Raw genomic sequence first — 19,847 nt, forward strand, 5'->3', positions numbered from 1 at the left:
TTGCATTTCCTGTTATTGAACTTTCTACAGGTAGCGTTTCACATATCACTATATTGCTGTCTGAACACCTCGATATTAGTATTTGTTTAGTAATTTAGGATACTGATGCTTTTCATAACATAAAGAATTCACACAGTAACATTTTGACAAACCAGTCATTGATAACATCACTATGATAGCTAAGCAAGACATCTGATGTCACCCACCGATCCTCCTCTGATCTTATACTTATAAGATGCTTTCAGGGAGTGCATTCCAGCTTCCAGTTTTTCCAGCAATTAATTGCAATATATTTGAGCTGTAAGAATTCACATACAGTTTTCACCTAAAATGCATTTCCAGTAATGCATAAATCATCTTGCTAAATACCAAGTTGGTCAATTTAGCTTTTAGAGAATTACTGAAACTTGTAGACCAAATGATTGTTTTAAATGAAAAAAGAACCCTGTGAGGACCTCAACAACAAAAGCATCATCTGTAGAAGTGAGTTTGCTATTATGCTGCACAAACCTATCTTGTTTAATATTCTGAAGCAATGTAACTTTTAATTACAATTAAATATTAGTCTGAAATATTGCAGTTAATCATTTCCCTCAAACTGTTTAGCCTTACCAAAAGTCCCATGTGACATCACATTTCAGGGTCTTCATCACACAGCGCCTTTAATTTAGTTGTCGCTGCCTCTGCTAATGATAACAGACATTTAGTCATTAAAAACTTGTTGCTTTAAAAATAGATGTCCAAAACCAAAATGGTCTCGCTCTTAATGTCTTACCCTTAAACTCATTCCCTCAAGGATAGCAGTTAAGACACACACACACACACACACACACACACACACACACACACACACACACACACACACACACAAACTCTCTCTTTCCCCACAACTATTTCTTGTACCCCTTTTTTAGACATCATTTGGCAGAGCAGAAAGCAGGCCTCTTGCAGAAGGATGATGGGAAGGTGGCCAGTCGAGTGGGCTCGGGCCAGGAAGTGGTACCTCGTCATTGGGAGAGGGGGCGTTTGGACAGGCGGACACATACACACACATACACACAAAAGAAACGGGAGCAGATGCCTTTTTCTTAGCTGGCAGATCTGCCATCTTTTCTCCAGGCAGTCTGGTATGGCTGATCTAAGAAGTGCAAGAGAGAGCGGCTGTGAAGTTTGCCTAGTTTAGTTGTTGGGAGTGTTTAGCCTCGCTGTTTTCTTTCTTTGGGAAGTCAATTATGTCACTCTGCCCAGGGCGGCCCTTTTCCTTCCATGCTGAACCCAGCCCAGCACCCCATAGCGTGCGTGCGTGCGTGCGTGCGTGCGTGCGTGTGTGTTTTTGTATAGCTTTGGGCATTGAGACTTTGGAAGTTTGACATAAGAGTGTATGCTTGAAGCTTGTGTTTTTTTTTCCCTCAGAGGCTGAGTAGTAAATTGCACTCAGTGGCATTACCCAGCAACTGAGCTGTCTGTCTCTGAAGGAGTCTTCATACCTCTCATTTACTACTTCCAAACAAAACCAGATTGTACATGAAGAACAGCCAATTTAGTTTTAGATTTTATTGCACATTAAGACGACTACAGAGTGTGAGGATAATAAAGGAAGGGATGGGGGGGAGAAAAATCACCCCAGGGCTTCGACTCACCTTAAATAATAACTGTGTGTAGTTTAAGTTTAATCTTCCCTCCTGAGATACTTATTTGCTGATTTTTTAAGAGAAGATGAGACCCTCCTCTCCTTCTAATAGTCTGTTACAGTATTTGCTTTACATAAAACATACTCCCAAATTCAAAATTAAAAAAAAAAAAATTATCTCTCAAATGCACGCTGTTTCCTGCTCTTTCACCATCTCCTATATTTGCAAACAAAACAGTTATAATTTCTTTAAATCTATCTCTAAGGAACACAGCCTTTCTTTTACGTGCAAAAACAACCACAAGCTCTCATGAATCTTCTTGTGTACAAACAGCGTTATTCCTTCCCACATGTTTCTCTCATGGAAGAAGATGAGATGACTTCAACAGTTTTATTAACCGACGTAGTTAATAGGCTTATCCTCTGAGCAGACATTCATTCTGACAATATTTCTGGGTCAGACTATTGCTTTTAATGAGAAAGTGGTTTGTGGCTGGTCCCATATCAGCTGAACGAAGGATGCGGTATTGGCAACAGAGATGCCCAGCTAGTACTTCACTTTTGACAAACTCATTTAAAACTTTACCGTCCCTTAAGGCAGACACTTAGAGTTTTCAGATGAGTTTCAAACACTCACACATTTCCAGCGATCCGACATTTACTAGAAGCAAAGCATCAGACAACTTAATGGGTCGCTCTGAATTGGAAAGCATTGACAAGAGAGCCAAAGCTGCATTTTTGGAGTAGAGAAAATTGTACAATATTGTCACTCCCGGGGGGCTTTGTAGTTTAGTTTGGGTGGTATCACTCATGTTCTGTCCTTTGGGTCTGAGTAATGGTTGTCCACTAAATTGAGTTTGTAATGATGGACTCGCCGGAGGCGTTGAGGAAGTGAATGCAACACAGGAATCTAGGATTACAACCTAAGTACAACTATTCAAATGTAGGGACGCAATATATAGACAGTGTATGCTAGGGAATTTAGTAGGTAGTTTTCTCACTATACATGTACATGAAGCAGAATTTAGCAGGGCATATAACAGAAAACATTATCAGCAGGGCTTTTATTTACCATGGAGAAAGTCAGAGCGAACTACTGCCGAGTCTTCAAATCAGCCACTTGCATGGTGCACATAGTCATTTAGTCGATTTAGTGGTTCTCAGCCTGGGGGTTATGGCCGCCCAAGAGCTCACGAGATAAGCGGTCAAAAGATGTTTAACAAGACAGGGAAGAAGAAAAAACATTTCATCTCCACAAAATTATGTTTAGCCATGTTAGTGGCTGGTCTGTTAGTCTTTTGGTCATTGGTCCAGACTGAAATATCTCAACAAGTATTGGATGGATTGACACAAAATTTTGTACAGACACACACAGTCCCCATATGATGTATCTTAATGGTTTTTGTTATCTGCTGACTTTTCCTCTAGCACCACCATGAGGTGGAAATTTGTAGTTATTTCATTCATGGTTAGAAGCGCAGCCTCACACAGGCGCCAGCGTGGCTGTAGACTCTAGTAGTTTCATTAGAAATGCTAGAGTTTTCCATCTTCAGACAGTCTGAGAAGGGAAGATCACTCCGTTTGAACTGTCTTCTCAGTTCAAACTAAAGAAAAAGTTGTGTGTGTGAATGAACGCCACAGTGATTGTCTGGGGTTGTTGAGGCATGTGGTGGAGAATCTTCATGACAGTAATGAGCAGGTTCATTGCACATAGGGAGAAAAACATGGGGGATGAAATTCTGAGATTAATTTAGCAAGTGGCGGCCTGAACTGCTGTTCAGTACGACCTGAGGGAAGCTGCTCAAATACAGACAGGACACAGAAGGTGCATTTTATACCTCTGGGTTGTGTTTTATCAGTGTGCTCTGAAATTGGATTTGACAATACGCTGTGCGGTTGAGGCTGTTGTTAGAGGGATGATCCCTTACATTTCCTTCCCAATTTCCCTCAAGGCTGCTTATGTTGTACATGCACGTTGTAACGTAGGTGTGATCTACACCTTTGTCAGGATTTTGTTTTGTACAAGTGTGATTGTCTCCATCGTGTTATATAATGATGTAGAGAATTTTGTCATCTTATTATTGTGTTGGTACATCTTTTTATGCCAGAGGCGGCACACTGGGAATGTGTATCTCTACGCAAGGAGCCATGCATGGGGCTCCTCCGGTGTAAATTATGTAATTTACTGAAGTTGGTACAAAGTCCAGGTAAAAAGATATGTTTACCAAACATTCTGCAGTTAGAATCAGTACTTAAAAGCCTAACTTACTAATAACAAGCCAGCCTTATCACTGTTGATTCCTTTTTATTGGCTGAGGTTGAGCCAAGATATTTCACACAGGTTATATTCATTCCTTTTTGTTTTTCATATCGAGTGGTGTTTTCTGTCTTAAATGCAAAGAGAGATTGATGAGAAAATCACATTACATCAGCAGAAAGCATTTCAATTGTACCAGAGTGATCAATAATTTAACAAAATATGTTCATTAACAGGCTGTTGTAACCTGAAAAAGGGATGACATTTTATGCAAAGATGCAAAATGTCGCAAAAATGTAAAGTTTTGTTTGTTCAGAGAATCATTTATTCACAGAAATGAAAATCTGCTGTGAATAAATGATTCTCTGAGCAAAGAAGACCGAATGAACACTTCTTAAATAACTGAAGAGCTTTTGAGAGTGAATGTCTATTGGCAGCATCTTAAATTGTGGCATTCCATTAGAACTGTTGAAAATATGTAGGTAAATAATGGACGTGAAGCACTTTAAAAACCCAGACTGAAGGAGCAGGTTAGAAAGGACTCGCAGTAGCTATGTGATTATATAGTTTTTACTAAATTCTGAAGTTTGTTATCATGTTGGATCATTAATAAAGAAAATCTATACAATTTATTAGAAATTATTGTTAATGCTTGGGTGGGTTTGAGGCTCTAATTGTAAAAGCTTTACATTTGCTAAAAATACATTTGTGTATCACTGCCAGTTCACTCCCATTTTGTAAATGTTGTAATCTTTATGCTGGCATAACAGCAGACACAAGACTCATTCTCAGTAAAATGAGATGCGTCTGAATGTCTGCGTATCTCCCCAAGCCCCTACACAAACACACAACAGTTAGAGCAAGCAGCGCGTATCAGCTATAATTTAATCAGGCTGGAACAGCGTGTGGACTGCGGGTGTTTCTGATAACGGCGATGTGTGGACGGCTCCTCGGAGAGCTCGTCATGTGGATTCAGGAGGTCTCCCGGCAGGCGCCTCTTTTGTTGGTGGGGAATGAGGGCTGATAAGCAGGGCACCGAAAAATCACCCGTGGAGAATGAGGGGTGGGGAGATGGCGGTGAAGCAAGACACAGGCTGTTAAATTTAACCACCAAGGGCATAAAGTACCACTCCAACTCTGATTGATTTCCTCCCCAAACTCGATGATGTTCAACCGGTTACGGCTTGTAAAGAGACTGCCTCTGTCTCTCACTCTATTTCTTTATCACTTTATGTCTGCCTCTCGCTGAGCAGTGCTAATGTAGGACTTTAGCCTGAATGGGCCATAACTCTGACCCCATGTACACCTGTCGCTTACCTGTGTCTTCAACCCGAGACTGTGTCTTTATCTGATATGGATCGATTACATTTACAGATGTGCTTAAAATGCATCTCTGAGATTCTGAACACTGAAGTTCAGTGTTGCTCTTGCTTGCCCAACGCAGGTCAAAACACACACTGCCGCCTCTTTTTTAACATTTACGTGGGGGCAACATCGAAGAACACTTTATCATAGAGAACTTTCTTGGATACTGTGCTCCTTACTGCCTGCAGATGTTGATATGAGCTCTATGCAGCTGATAAAATTTATGTGTTTGAGGGTTGGTGGTACTGCATTTTATTACAGCTTCCCAGACGGTTTTGTAATGTTTCCTTCCCTTTTATTTCTTCTGATATGAATTTATATTATTTATGTGACTCTCCTACTGCTTTCTGTATTATTTATCCTCAGATTTTGTGATATGTTATGTGGAGATTCTACGAACTACAATTGACTTGACATTTGAATGACCAAGCACAAGTAAAGTCTTTTTCTCCTCTGGCTTCCTTTTTGTCAAACGTCTGCCCTGATTAAAGCAGCACGCGTTCAAGTTCATTCCAAATGTATTGGATGGAGTCTCCGTTGGTAATCTGTCTCCCTGCAGAATCAACCAATCAATGTGCTTGACACGCAGGTCCCCATAACGCGTTGTTGAGATTTGGAAGATGTCTGTGTTGTGACCTCTGCAAGCCCCTCTGATCTGATCCTCAGTGACCATCAATGATTATTTATCAGACGGCCTCTGAGCCACCTGTTACTGCCCTGACTGCGGTAGTATTGTAGGCGGGTTGAAGTGCGAGTCGAGTCACACAGTCTGCAAATATATCTCAGTCTGACCACCTGGATTAGATTTCAAATGTTTTTATATTCATCTTTCCTCAGGAGACAAGATGTCACAACAAGTTTCACACCGTCTCCCTCTACCACATGCTGTCATACAGCTTCCTGTTGGTCAGAAAATGTCCACTTTGCCACATTGTGCATTGAGAGCATCATTACTGTGACATCCACAATCAGCAGTTGATCGGAAAGACGTTTAAAATAGTATGAAATGTACAATGCATTGTGGTTATAGCCTCCTTACTTTTAGTGTTCTCTGGTTATAAGCTGTTTTGTGTTTGTTTGCGCAGGGAGAATGAGGTCCTGAAGGTCCAGTTGAAGAAGTATGTGGGGGCGGTACAGATGCTGAAGAGAGAGGGGTGCGAGGGCAATGATGGTAAGACACACACGCACTCACACGAGCATGGATGCACAGCATCATTATGACCTGAAATTAGATTTCATATCTGTGTCCCAGTCCATCTATTTTGCACTCAAACAGAAACGCTCTTAGATGAACACACAGAAAAATAAGGTCATCAGTTTCCTCCAGATCCCAGATCAGTTCTGATGCATTTCTCAGGGGCTCGGCTGACTAACCTCCCTTTTTTACGGTGTGCCCTGTCAAACATAGTGAGCCTCTCACTTCTCTGTCTCTCTAACTCTGACTTATCTTTTTTCATTTTTTTGCATAGATTTGATAACTTTGACTTTGTTTTCCTGTTGCCGGGGGATGTAAGCGGTGCTCTGTGTAAAGACTGGCAAGATAAGCCCCTGCTGTATCAAAAGCAAATAAAATGAACATGGCAGATTATAGAGGGCCACATAATTACTAATTGCATTTTGGGGGATAGCAGGGAGAGCGGTTATCTGTGACGCCCCGAAGGGTTTGTGTATTTGTGAGTTTTCTTGTATGTTTTTGTGAGACAGAGAGGTAAAGAGATACGTAGAACTTAGAAGTTAATAATGTTTTATCATTTAAAGAGGTCGTAAGAACAAACAACTATTTGGTGCTGAAAGTCCTTTTTAGTAATGCAATAAATCCAGAATTCATTTTAAAGATTGTGTCCTCAATTATTTATTCAATTATGCGAAAGAGAAATTGAAAATTCCAGTTTATTACAAAATGATTTTTGTCGTCATTTCTATATGTGATCAAAACATGGCAACACCGATATGTACAGCGGTGCTGGAAACGAGCAGTCACAGCCAGTAGTTGTGTGAGTGGTGGCCGAAATCACTTATGTACATTTATATCCAAGTATCATGGTACAATTCAAGATTTTGCCGTGGCATTTATGCATAGATATCTCTGATGGTCAACTGAATGATGATGTTTTATCATCACTGCTGAGTAAGTCTTTTAAACAATGAAATCTTTGACCTCCAACTTAAGATGTCACGTGTTCTTTGTTTAAAGGGGACCGATTAAACTGCATTTCCAGCCCTATATTGTGGTTCTGTGACTTCTCTATGATAGGTTTGCACGATTCAACTTTAAATATGCTTGTCCAGCCGCTGTAGATGGTCCTGTCTCTGTAAGACCCCTCCAACCCCCAAAAGCCCACTGTCAACTGTGTTTACCACGTTAGAAGGATGGGGCTGCGCTTTCCTTTATGGGCGTGGCCGGCATACTGTACCTGGAGCAAATGACCATATATGGAAAAACGTTTCTTTTTGACATCATTCCGAGGCGTCAGTAGAAACCTGGGCATTGAGAATTCTTGTACATACTTTTACCACAATATCTGAAGCTTTGGCCATGTTTAATGTGAACATGTAATATTATAGATATTCCGGAAGATATGGAAAAGCTTAATAGGTCCCACTTGCAGAAATAGAAACAGGGACGTTATGATTTATGTAGCCAACCTACGGTTTGGAGGTATTCACTGGGCGATAAATGCTAACGTTTGCTTAGCCCCGCTGACACCAGCACTCCAGAAGTCCTCACAGTGAAGCCATGATGTTCACACACCCTACAACTATGAACAAAACCAGATGATCCATGATTGATGGCTTACCAAGCACATTGCAAAGATGGCACAATTTTAAATAAGACACTTTTTTAAATTGAAAAGTCAATGAAGTGTTGTTGTTTTTTTGGCGGAGACATCTGCACACCTCGACAGAGAAGAAATTGATGGCAACCCTCCATCTTCCAGTAAAATGGCAAGCCACCCAAAAATAACAAGGGAGTAACAAGGCACTACTGGGATTGGGATCACAAAAGTCGGTGTTTTCCTTCCTGTTAAAGCTGGATCAAGAAAACATTTTACATTTTTATATCTTTTATGGAAAAGTTATTCAGCGTTTTCTCTTCTCTTTGAGTTCAAACGATGTCGCCAGGCGTTTTGACACCCCCCCCGCTGTTAACCAAGCACAGACCTGTGCAACCGCGGCCTACAACGGCGTCATGTGTAAAACATCACAACAGCTCCACATCTCTGGTTCCTGGCAATTACCGTGTTCAGCCTGTCAAACAAGGCCACCTGGCACTGCCTGACACTGGAGAACACGGTAGGGAGGACCACTGACGATGCGAGATGAATGGAAGGAGATATGGTGATTCCCGCACACATGTAGAGACAATACATATCATCAGGACATAGCCTTTGCCCAAACCTGTTGTGGTGTGTCATCAGGCCTCGATGCTGTTCTTTTTTGTTTGTGGCTCTCCTCTTCATTATCTTTCTCACTCGTGTTGACTTTTCATCCTCCCATCATCTGTACCCTTTCCCTCTCCTGTCTCACCCCTCCGTCATCCCCTCTTGTCTTTGCCTCTACTTCCGTCCCCGCTCCGCTCATCCCGACAGGCGTAGTAATTCCCTCTCCATGGCGGCGTCTAAATGATTTCATCCTCCCTCGCCTCTGTCTTTTCCCGCTAATGATGTGCCTCGTTCCGACATACTTTGATGTTGACTACCACAGTCTTTGTGTGTGTGTGTGTGTGTGTGTGTTGGGAGAAAAGGATGAGGAGCAGTTAAGGGAGAGCGAAAATCTGGGGTTTAAAGAAAAAAAAAGATGAGGATGAATTGATGCACAAGCGCCCTTTTTCATGTGCTGTCAGCATGCTTTCCCATGATCAGTGCGCTGCCTTTTTGAAAACCCCTCCTGTCTAATGATAGCGCTGCAGACGTGATCTCTCGAGCGCTCCTTAGGTACCGTCAGCCCCACTGACAAAAGACAGTTCTCTTTTCGATTGTTTCAGAGGAGTGATAATGATTGTTTCCTGTGTGATGCCGTCTATCTCTGTTTGCTCAGGGGATTTCCCCTCCCTACTTATACTTGCATATGAGAGAATAGTATGTTTGGGTTACTGTGTGTTCTTCATATGAATGTGAATTACAATACTGTGCAAATGTGTTAGACGCATGAATCCAACTTGAAAATCTGCATATAGTAGATTACAGGAAGTACATATGTTTTACATGCCACATGAGAGTATCTCCAATTTGTGAAATCTCAAAGTAAGTTGAATGTTTAAGTGCTCTAGGTTGTGTGTGTGCATATGTCATTAAGAGAGGTCATTAGCCGAACCCCAGAGGACCTGTGGGGTGTAACGGTGACAGTCCTGTTTACTGTAAGGCAGAGTTAGATGAAGACAAATCTCCAGGGAGCGACACAGAGCAGCACATGTAGAATTATCACACACACACTCACACTAACCCAGTTTCACACTGCTCCCCTGGCTCTGCAAGATCCTTGAAGGTTTGCGCAAACATAATAAGTCTAGAAAGTACGTTTTTTTTTAACCTAAATCAGGAGCCTTGAAAGAGCAGTGTATTGTTTTCTATGTTATTATGATGAAAGTCCTCTGAAGGGTCTACACTATTTATCATAGTTTGTGCTTTGATTTTAAAACCTTTTGTCATGTGACACATCTAAAATGTATTCTTTCAACCAGATGCTCTACGTTTGCACCCAGTTTCATCATTTCGCACTGACTTTCTCTGTTTGGGACCAATCCAAAATGGACATACCCGAACATAAAATACATAGAGTGCCCAGAGGAACCAGAGTACAGTCAGAATGGATCCCAATAGACCCAAGGATAAGTAGACCCCTATGCAAAGTGCAGCCGGTCAGTCCAAAACCCAAAGGTAATTTAATTTACAGTGATATATAGTAGTATATAATTTTGGTGGTGGTCGGGTTGCGTTGATGTGAATGCGATAGCTCTTCTCTCAGGCTCTTGATGTTGGAGGTCACTGGGAAAAGAAGTCCTTTGACTTAAGTTAGGTTAGTGTGTGAGAAACAGTAAGGCTTAAGGACTGTGTGACTTGCGATCGAGTGCTATTGTCTGAAGTCAATGATAGAGGGTAAGGATTGGATAGTCACCAAACCTTGGGAAAACGGGTTTCACCTCTTCCCGGTGAGATGACTGATTGCTCCACGTGGTCAGCTGAAATTGGCCTGCTGTGCTGTATATAAAAAAATAAATAAATCGGCCTACCCATGGTGGGATAGGGATCAGGAGTTATTAACCTGTCAAGTGCTGGCCGAGCACACAAAGGAGATAGATAAAGGGCCAGAGGGCAGTTTGTCTGGCAGAGATGGAATTCCCTCTTTTCCATTTTCTTGTCAAGAGCTCTGTGATATTTCTATTTCCTCTCATTCTTATCTACGCAGTCCATTATTCCTTTACATTAATGATCTTTTTTGTAGTAACAGCAAAAATGGGAAGGAGTGACCCACACCTTTTTTTTTTTTTTTTTTCTTTTTTTTTCCCGTGTATGTGATTTTTTTTTTATTTGTCCGCTCAAATTCTTATGGATTTTATCTGTGATTTTTTTTATTGGCCTGAAAGTAACTTAAAAAATATATTTGTCTTTAAATATGTTTTTGTAAGCCCTGCGCAGTTACTGTACTTTTATTTCTTCAAGCCTTTCCCCCAGTTTTTTGTGATTAATGCTTAATGTGTAATTACACTCAAACAGAACCTCTCCTGTTTGTTTTTCTCTCCCTCACCTGTGTTTTCCCCACTAGGATTAGATGTGAATGGTGGCAGACCTGCGTTGTGATTCATTCTGCTTTTTGTCACTGCGTACGTGTTTAAATCGCCCATAAATAAACCCGCAGCGGACAGCAGCTTATTCATCTCCAATAAGGAAATGGATTACATGGCCGTTTAAAAACCCAATAAGCTTCCCTTGCTTCGCCTTGGTCTCTCCTGCTTCCTCTGACAGCCAGTGGCTTAATGAGTGAATGAGAGGCATTTGTCACCGCTGCCTGCTCTAATAGGAGTGTGTAACTTATTCATTACTCACATAGATCTGCGTTTATTGTCCCTCTGTGTGCTCTGCTTTGCCCTTGTAGGGCCTCGGGGAGGTCAGGTATCCTTCTGTGTTTATGTGCAGAAGCCTGCCTTGTTTATGCATTAAAGTAAGATGGTGTGTTAGCATGTTAATAAAAATATGGGATGTGTGTAGTTATATTGTTTTCTGGGGCCAACCTGTTTTTCTTTAAACCAACAAAAAGGTGTGTATGTGCGCGTATATATGTGTTATTATGGAGGTGGATTTTCATTACTTGCTAGCTAATGAGTAGCTGAATGTGTTTTGGGGGTTAATGTGAGAAAAGCAGGTCACAGTGGCGAGAGGGGGGTCATTATAAAGCAAATGTGTGTAGGTATGTGTTTTGTCAGGGCGAATGTGCATATGTGTGCACGTTCATATACTGTGTTAGTGTTAATTGTCTTTTTGTGGACAAGTCCCTTGTGAGTGAGTGTAGGTGAGATGCTGTGTGTGTGTGTGTGTGGGGTCTAAATTAAAGTGTGCATTAGCGGCTGTAGGTGGGTATGAAACTGTTGTAATTGGTGTGTAAGTAGTTTATGTTATAAACTTATTTACGTCCCAGTAGGCAGACTGTAAAAGAGCAAATGATGAGTCATTCTCTATGTGAATTGAGTTTAATCGTGCCCACACTTTTAGCCGCAGCCTCAGATCATAGCCAGAGTAACTGGGCACATTGTTGTTAATCCAGCAGATTGGGCATGTTTACCAGCTCAAAGGTGTGAGGGACTTTCATTTATTCAGCGGAGGGTGGTCTGTTTGTGTGCATATATGACAATTAATACAATACACACTGTTTATTCACCTGGCACAAGAGAGGTGGTATCGCTTATTGTTTGTCACAGGTGGGGCCAGGTGGGGCCAGGTGGCCACCGCCCGATGTCGCATCTGCGGCGTCATATGTCACAGGCGTTTCTATGTGGGCTCGGCATGGGTGTGTGACAGATTTCATCACCTGGACGGCTCAGTGTTAATGAACATTTTAATCATCTCACTGAATGCCAGAGCCTGCTGGGTTTCATCACGTCCGCCTTTTCCCCGAGATAAATATGGAAAAAGTGTGGCTGAGGAGGGAAAGCTCTCCAGTGGGGCGTAGATTTCCATCTGATGCATCTTTTGGCTCCAAAGCAACCAAATTCTTAGCATTTGTTTGACTTGCTGCCATTTTGTCACAATATTTGGTAATGCAAACATTGTAGTGTTTGGTTATCTCCACTTTCAGCTGTTAAAAAAAAGTCACAAATTAGAAATAGAAATAAATATCCTTTTCATCTAACAACAAACTTTATGTCGTGATTTATACTCTCTGAGGGCTGAGATGTATCAGCATTAATGTGAGCTTGGTTTACAGTCACAAATATTTCAATTGCTTGCTCTGATCGTCTTTCCTTGACTGTTTTGTACCTGGAAAACTCACAAGCCGGATAACTGCGATACTGTGACAACTGTGAGCTGTCATGTTATTAGCTGCTGCATAGCTGCCTTTTTTAGAGGCTTTCTGATATGGTGAATTTGATATTTCTACCTTATTTCTTCTGTTGTCACATGTAATGTAATCAACATTATATCCGCTTTGGGAACCACTGCATGATGTAACACAGCAGTGACAGAATTTCTACTGTTTTGTTTCTAACAGGAGCAGCTTAAGGGAGTAAGTAGAATAACTGGGTTGACAGCAAGTCCGTTGATGACCATCATTGTCAGGGTTAGAGCCACCTAAAGAAACTGATCTCTTACAGTGTGCTGTATTGATATACCAGCATCAGTATATCTATTACAAAATCGCATAAAATAGTGCATTTGATGTGAATTGCAATTAACTGTGTTCCATTGCAACACTTGTAAACTAAAAATGTCAATTACTAATTTTGTTAAAATCTTAATTCATAAATTAATGACTAGGTGAGACCATATGATTTCAAAATGGTTCCACCAAAACTAGATTAAACATGTGCGTGAAAGTACATTCTTAAATTTAACAAAAAAAAAGGTTCATTTGCTATCTTTTTTTTTCAGAATTTTCATCCAGATCTCAGTCTTCCTCACTCAGTTGACATAAATGTGTCATGAAAATGAAATGAAAAGATGTACATTTTCAGCCTTTAGCTGTATCTGTGCAACGTGGGAAGAGGGAGAAACACAACAGGCGATCTCTCCACAAAACCTGCAGTGGAAAACCTTGACTGATTCTCCTGCATTTAAGTGAAAACCTATGCACCTTCGCCCATAAGTGTCAGTTTCTCAGGGAACTGTCAGGGAATCTGTCACCATCTCAGTCTGCAAGTCCAAGTGGCTTTATAAATACATTTGCTGTTTTGAAAGCCGCCTTGAATGTAAACTGTGTTCCCTACAGTATCTCAAACAGGCGAATCTAAGTGGAAGCTAAGAACCTATACTAGTTTCAACTATCAAATCATCTTCAAAAAAGGATCAGAGAAGAGCTTACAGAGGGATTTTTCAAGCTTTTAGCCGACTGAGGCATTGTGTGCAAAACTTGAGAGCAACTCAATTTAAGGACGACGGTTCTAATATTTGTGCTCGCTCAATCCTCTTGAAGCTTTGTTATGGAGAGCGGCGTCCGTCTCCGAGACTGGATTAAGTGAAGAGAGATCGGCTATGTGAGTGTGATGAGAGGGAGGTGGGGGGCGGGAAGCCTTCAGGTGATGCGTCTGGAGACTTACCTCCTCTCTCGGCTCGGGGTGTTTTTAAATTCATACACACATACATACACACACGCCCCCAGGCCATTACTGTGCCTGGTCCTTCAGCCACACAGATTCTGTGTGTGTGAGACAGGGTGCAAGAATGTACCAATTCTCACAGCACACACTCTCGCTCTTTAACACCCCCCGCTCCCCCTGTTTGCCTCTATCTTGGGACTGATTACATCTGGTCCCAGCTCGCCTCCAAGCCAGTGCAGGAACTGGCGCTGTGTTAGCAGAGGCCAGGCTAGCCAGTCATTTACCGCATGACTGCCTGCGCTGATGGTAACATAGCACAGACTTACTTTAGCGTTTCTCCGGGCAGACTGAGGGCTAGGCGACCCGGTGTTGTGGAGAGCAGATGTCGGGGACAGAGGGTTGACACGGTGGCCGCCAGTTACGCCGGCTGTTGTTTTACTTTGACACATGTCTTTGCTGCGCCGACGCACGGTGGAGCTAAGTATAGGTGTGTGACTGTCAGGCGTTTGCATCAGTAAAAACAGAAGGAGAGTTTGAGGTCAAGTGTGTTTTCAATCACAGAAGGAGAATTTGAGGTTGAGCATCTTCTTTAAAGGGGGCGGTTTTTAATTACAGCAGGAGCTGTATTTTGGGATACCTGCGGCAGTCCCACCAATCTCCACACCTCCTCTCCCCACAGTTGTTGCAATGCCCTCTGGGTAGGAGGTGGAGGTTTACAAGCATACTTTGGTAGCAATGATGTCATTGGCTTGGTTGGGGGTGTGTTAATCAGAGCCAATCGGTGCTCAGCGACAGCCAACCTACGCGCCGTCCCACACACAGAGCTGATAATGAAATTTTAAGAGCATCTGTCTGCCGTCCTTTCCCCTGTTGGTGTTGTCTTCTCATGCTAGTAAACATTTCGTTCATTTAAGGCCTTTTTATCTTGTTGTTTTTCCTTCTCCCACATGCTGATTGATCCGTAACCATAACTTAATTGACTTCCCAGTGAATCAAACGTTTCCGTGTCTTATAACACAACAGGGTATATGTGATATTTGAGACACGTTGCTCGTTGTTTTTTCTGTATCAGAAGAAGCAGCATAATGAAATTTTGTTGCTTTAACCTAAAAGCATTCATATGTTTAATTGAAATGGCGGCATCCGGAAAAACAGAGCTCCACTGGTGAATTTAAAATGAGCCATAAATGAACTGCAACAGATGTTGCCCGATTTTCAAAAGTAGGGTTTGAATAAATTAGTTTGAATGTAGTAGGTAATTTTGATGTTCATTACTGTAGGCAGCTGACATCAGTTGAATCATGTTATGTTAAGTGTTTCTTTCTGTTTCATTTCCACAATCTGGGATGCCAGGTGGAAAATATCAGAAGCAGCTAAACGTCTTCAAATATACTGCTGGTGGTGTTGCCTCTGCTTTTCCTAAGGGTGTCTGTTTTTCCTTCCACATTGCAATGTGCTGCTTTTGATTAATCACCACGAAGCAAATTTACAGTGAGATTAGTCATTCACGGTCAGTTTGACAGATCGTGACACATCTCGTCTCATGATCAGTTCAATTACTAGATGACTGCCAATACTGTTGCCTCACTCATTAAATCTATACGACATTCGACCGTTTCAGTTTCCCCAAACGTATATGTATAATGTAATGTATGTTAATATATTTCATGAAATTGTAACAACTTCCTCTGATACTAGTCTTTAATTTAGACAAGGCGACCTGCCTCTGCTTTAACGCGCTTTCATTAAAATTCATCCTCAGGGAGAATATCTATATCAAATTTCATGGCAATTAGTCCAGTAGTCGGTGGACTGACCGGCATTGCCACGATGGTAGTGTGGCTAAAAATGGAAGGTTTTGAGTGCTTTTGGCTCGACTGTTTGAATTCCCAATTGTTCTGTTTGACTTTTTTGGGCAGCAGCAGTCCCTACAAATTCAAAGGGAGACAATTGTACAGTGACGTGAATCATGATTAGAATTGATTGGCGTAATGATAGATACAGAGATTGATACATAGATAGAACAAGGATCAAGGAAAATAACATTTGAACCCTAATATCCTAGAGTAATTTTCAGCGAGTACAGACTGATGAGCTTCTGTTCTTTGATCGGTGAGATTACAAGCAGACAGTGCAAGGACTGCAAAGGTCAAACCCACAATGCCATGACAAATTACTGCAACCAGAGCAGGTTCATGTAGTGAAGTGCAAAGAAAATGGCAGAATATAAGAGTCACATACAGATAGACACTCCAATTTATTCTGCTCGCCAGCATTCCTTTAATAATAATAATAGTAATAATAATACATTTAGTTTGGAGTGTCTTTCAAGGAACCCAAGGATGCGGCACAACAAAAAGAACCATTCTTCTCGTCTAGTTTCAGAGTCTCCAAACATGGGGGAGTAATCTGTTTTGAGTGATATGTCTCGGCTTGATTATGAGTTTTCTTTTTCCTTTTGGAGCACTGCTGGGATTTGGATATGAATATTTAGAGTCTTACACAGATAACTATCCACGCTCGTTTGGAGCCTTTTCATTTCAAACCCCATGGAGCCTTTGAGAAGCCGCCGCAACCCTCTCTCCTGAATAAGTGCCACCAGCAAACCAGCAAATCTCTATTTCTTTATCACCACCCCCGTAGCTCCCCCCCCCCCCCCCAGCACTGAATCACAGGTTCCTGTAAGACACCCCTCGCCCTGTGTGTGTGTAAGAAAAAGTAGGTAATAACTTGTTTTAAGAGAGAAAAGTAGCCGTGAAGTCCTTGTAGAAAGCTCTTGACCTTAATCAGACAACCTCAAAGTCGAACTGAGTCAATATATGTATCCTTGGTGTTTGTTTTTACATGTTTTGATGAAATTTGTAAGTTTTATATTCACTTCCAAAGGCCACACTGGCAGTTAACCAGCCGAGTGTGCAGGAGCTGCCGCAGGTGTTGAAATTACACTTATCGGAAGGTAACAAATACTTTCCAAGTGGAATACAAACTGAACTACATGACTGGTCCTCCCAAATGTTGACAGTTATAAAGGAACAGACTATGTAGCGGTGTGTGTACTAACTAATTGTCTCCTGCCAATACTGCTTCCTAGATGCCTCAGCCATTAAAAAACGCCCACCCAGAGGCTTGAAATGTAGATGCTATCCCTACAAATGGATTTCTCTTCTCCTCTATTCACAATTGCTGCTGTACCGTTATAATTTATATTTTTCTTCCATGAAAAGTGAGGAGAATTTCAATTTCTTTTAAAAGTATTCCAGTGCATCTTCCATCTAAACCTACAAGCTTTGACCTGGCGTGATGCTGAAATAGAATTTTTACCTTGCAGAAAACATTTGGTGAAAGAATCAGAAGTGCTTGAAATAAAATATTGAATTCAGCAGTGCGAAAGTGGTATTGACATGTCACTGTTCTTGACGATACTAGACAGAGGAGGGTAGAGGGTGGAGCAGAGAGGGAGAGAGGAACGAGTGAGGAGGTGATGAGGGATGCTGTAGAACTTCTTATTCTAACCACTTCCTGACAACTTTCACAGGTCTTTTGTACTGGTCAAACACATGTGCCGAGAATAAGGAGGCCTATCTAAAGGCCTTGGTTGTGCTTCTTCTCATTGCTTTCTTCCTCCCCTGGTATGGGACACAGGCTTTACCTGGCTATCCAACCAGCTGTACCACATCAGACTCAGAATACTAATGAAGAGGTGAAATGGTTTGTCTGCAGCAGCACACAGAGGGGATGAGTCATTTACAAGTAATTTATGTTCTCCTTTGACACTGGTGATCAGATTTTAATTTGTGAGCTAAAGGATGAATAACATCCAGGTGTTAGTGTACCAAATGTGCATTGAAGATTGGGGTATCTGCTTCAGCAAAACATTTTCAAAAACAAGTGAATGAAGGGTGAAGGTGCCATGGATTTGACATGTCAAAAGTAAAACTCAAATCTTTACAAAGTGAGAAGACAATCTTTCAGTTTTGGACAACCAACACTGAAAAATGATTCATATGAGCCGCTGTAATCAGTTCATGGATCTGAATAGATTCTGCGCTCAGTGTACTCGAGTCCTGTGGATAGGATTGAGATAAATATAATTTTTGTTTTGGCTCATGTTTCCATGATATTAGTTTAGATCAGCGGGGTTTAGAGATGGAGGTTTGGAGATTAACTTGATCCGTAGTTTGTTTTTAGCATGACAATTAAGTCCAAATATTCATTGGTTCTAGTATTCAAAACTGAATTACAGTGTTTGCTTCCAGATCTTGCTCTCATCTTACATAATCTGTGTTAAGATTTACATGCACACAAATGCAAACAATCCCTTTTCAGCTTTATAATTGCATTACAGATATGGCTGTCATGATAAAAATTATCTCTCTGAAAAATATAAATAAAGAGTTGGAGGGAGCAAGCATCAATTTTCAAATTGTGTAGACTCTAACAAGTAAAAGTACTTATGGGATACCTCTGATGTTACTCTCATTGTAACACCATAAGGTTCTTGGCAAACTCTTTAGTTGACAGCTTCATGATCGTTGGTGATATGGCCATTAGTCTCAGATGCGGCCAGATTCAAAGGAAGAATTAGTTCGACGTTTTGGGAAATACGCTTATTTGCTTTCTTCTCGAGTGTTAGATGAGGAGAGAGATGCCATTCTGTCATCTGTCCATGAAATATGAAGCTACAATCAGTAGCTTATTAGCTTAGCCTTGCATAAAGACTGGTTGCAGGGGGAAACAGCTGGCCTGGCTCTGTCCAAAGGTAAGAAATCTACCAGCACCTCCTATAGATCACTAAATAAGTAAGTAAGTAAAGACAGCCCTTGTTTTCTTCTTTATGCTAATCCAAGCTAATTGGATGCTAGCTCTAGCTTAAAATTTAGCACACAGATTCAAGAATAGTATCAGACTTCTCATTTAACTCAGCAAGAAAACAAATAAGTGTACATGCCAGAATGTCAGCTATTCCTTTAGGTTCTTATTGGCTGTCATTACAGGGTATTTAATTATGTTAAACTAACCCATACAGGAGGTCCTCTCTACTAGCAAACTGCGTCAAGTGCTGCTCTGTAAAAAATGTTGCTTTATAATGAAAAACATTCTCCGACCCTTTCCTGTAGCTTGTTTCAGCTCCTTGTATTTAATTTTTTTTTACAGGCTTTCAGGATTTAATACTCCATCAGATGTAGACACGTAGGGTTCATTAATGTGAAATGTCGACTGAATTCAAAAACACCATTCATTATTGTGTTATTTTCTACATGCCCCCCCGCTACTGCCCGTTCCCTCTTTTAAATTGGAAAACTCTGTCACACTGATTAAATTGAATCCTCAAAATTAGCATGTTCCCAGCACTTAATATACATGCAAAGTCCATGGCATCTTTTATCTTGGAATAAGAACAAAGCTACTGAAGATGAAAACACAACTTTCTACAACATAATGAAGCTAACTCATTTGGAGGGAATCCACTTAGTGAAAAAAGTATTTTTATTTTTTTTTTTGCTTCAGAGCATTTTTTGGACTTTTCCCCTCAGTGAATCCCACTGTGCTGCAGCCAACCCAAAGAAATGCTTGTTTTGTAAAAGTCCTTTGGAGTCTGGATCAAAAGCATTTTCATAGCAACTCAATCTGTGATTGAAATATGTAATACTGGCACCAAGCCTCACGCAATCCCTTTCTCTCTCATCCTGCCTCTTTCTTCACTTACACTTAATTTCCTTTCCTGTAAGTTATGTTCATCCTGTTTTCTCCTCCTACATCTCTTATATTCACACACTCACATTTATCCTCTTCCTCACCGCCTATCCTGATGCATTAATAATCCACGCTAATGCAGAGTAGATATA

General features: G+C 41.1%; 1 protein-coding gene across 2 annotated transcripts in view; it reads left to right on the forward strand.

Annotated features, from left to right (window-relative positions):
- The window catches only part of snx29 (sorting nexin 29), a 146,939-nt gene that overhangs the window by 19,494 nt on the left and 107,598 nt on the right, over nucleotides 1-19,847 (forward strand). For both annotated transcript variants that reach the window (XM_038735558.1, XM_038735557.1), the window contains exon 14: nucleotides 6,338-6,423. In XM_038735558.1, the coding sequence (XP_038591486.1) occupies nucleotides 6,338-6,423 (86 nt within the window). The remainder of the gene's footprint in view (nucleotides 1-6,337; nucleotides 6,424-19,847) is intronic.

This window comes from Micropterus salmoides, unplaced genomic scaffold (genome assembly GCF_014851395.1).
Source record: "Micropterus salmoides isolate LMB-PRFRI ecotype aquatic unplaced genomic scaffold, ASM1485139v1 Ms_hic_scaffold_21, whole genome shotgun sequence".
Taxonomy (NCBI): domain Eukaryota; kingdom Metazoa; phylum Chordata; class Actinopteri; order Centrarchiformes; family Centrarchidae; genus Micropterus; species Micropterus salmoides.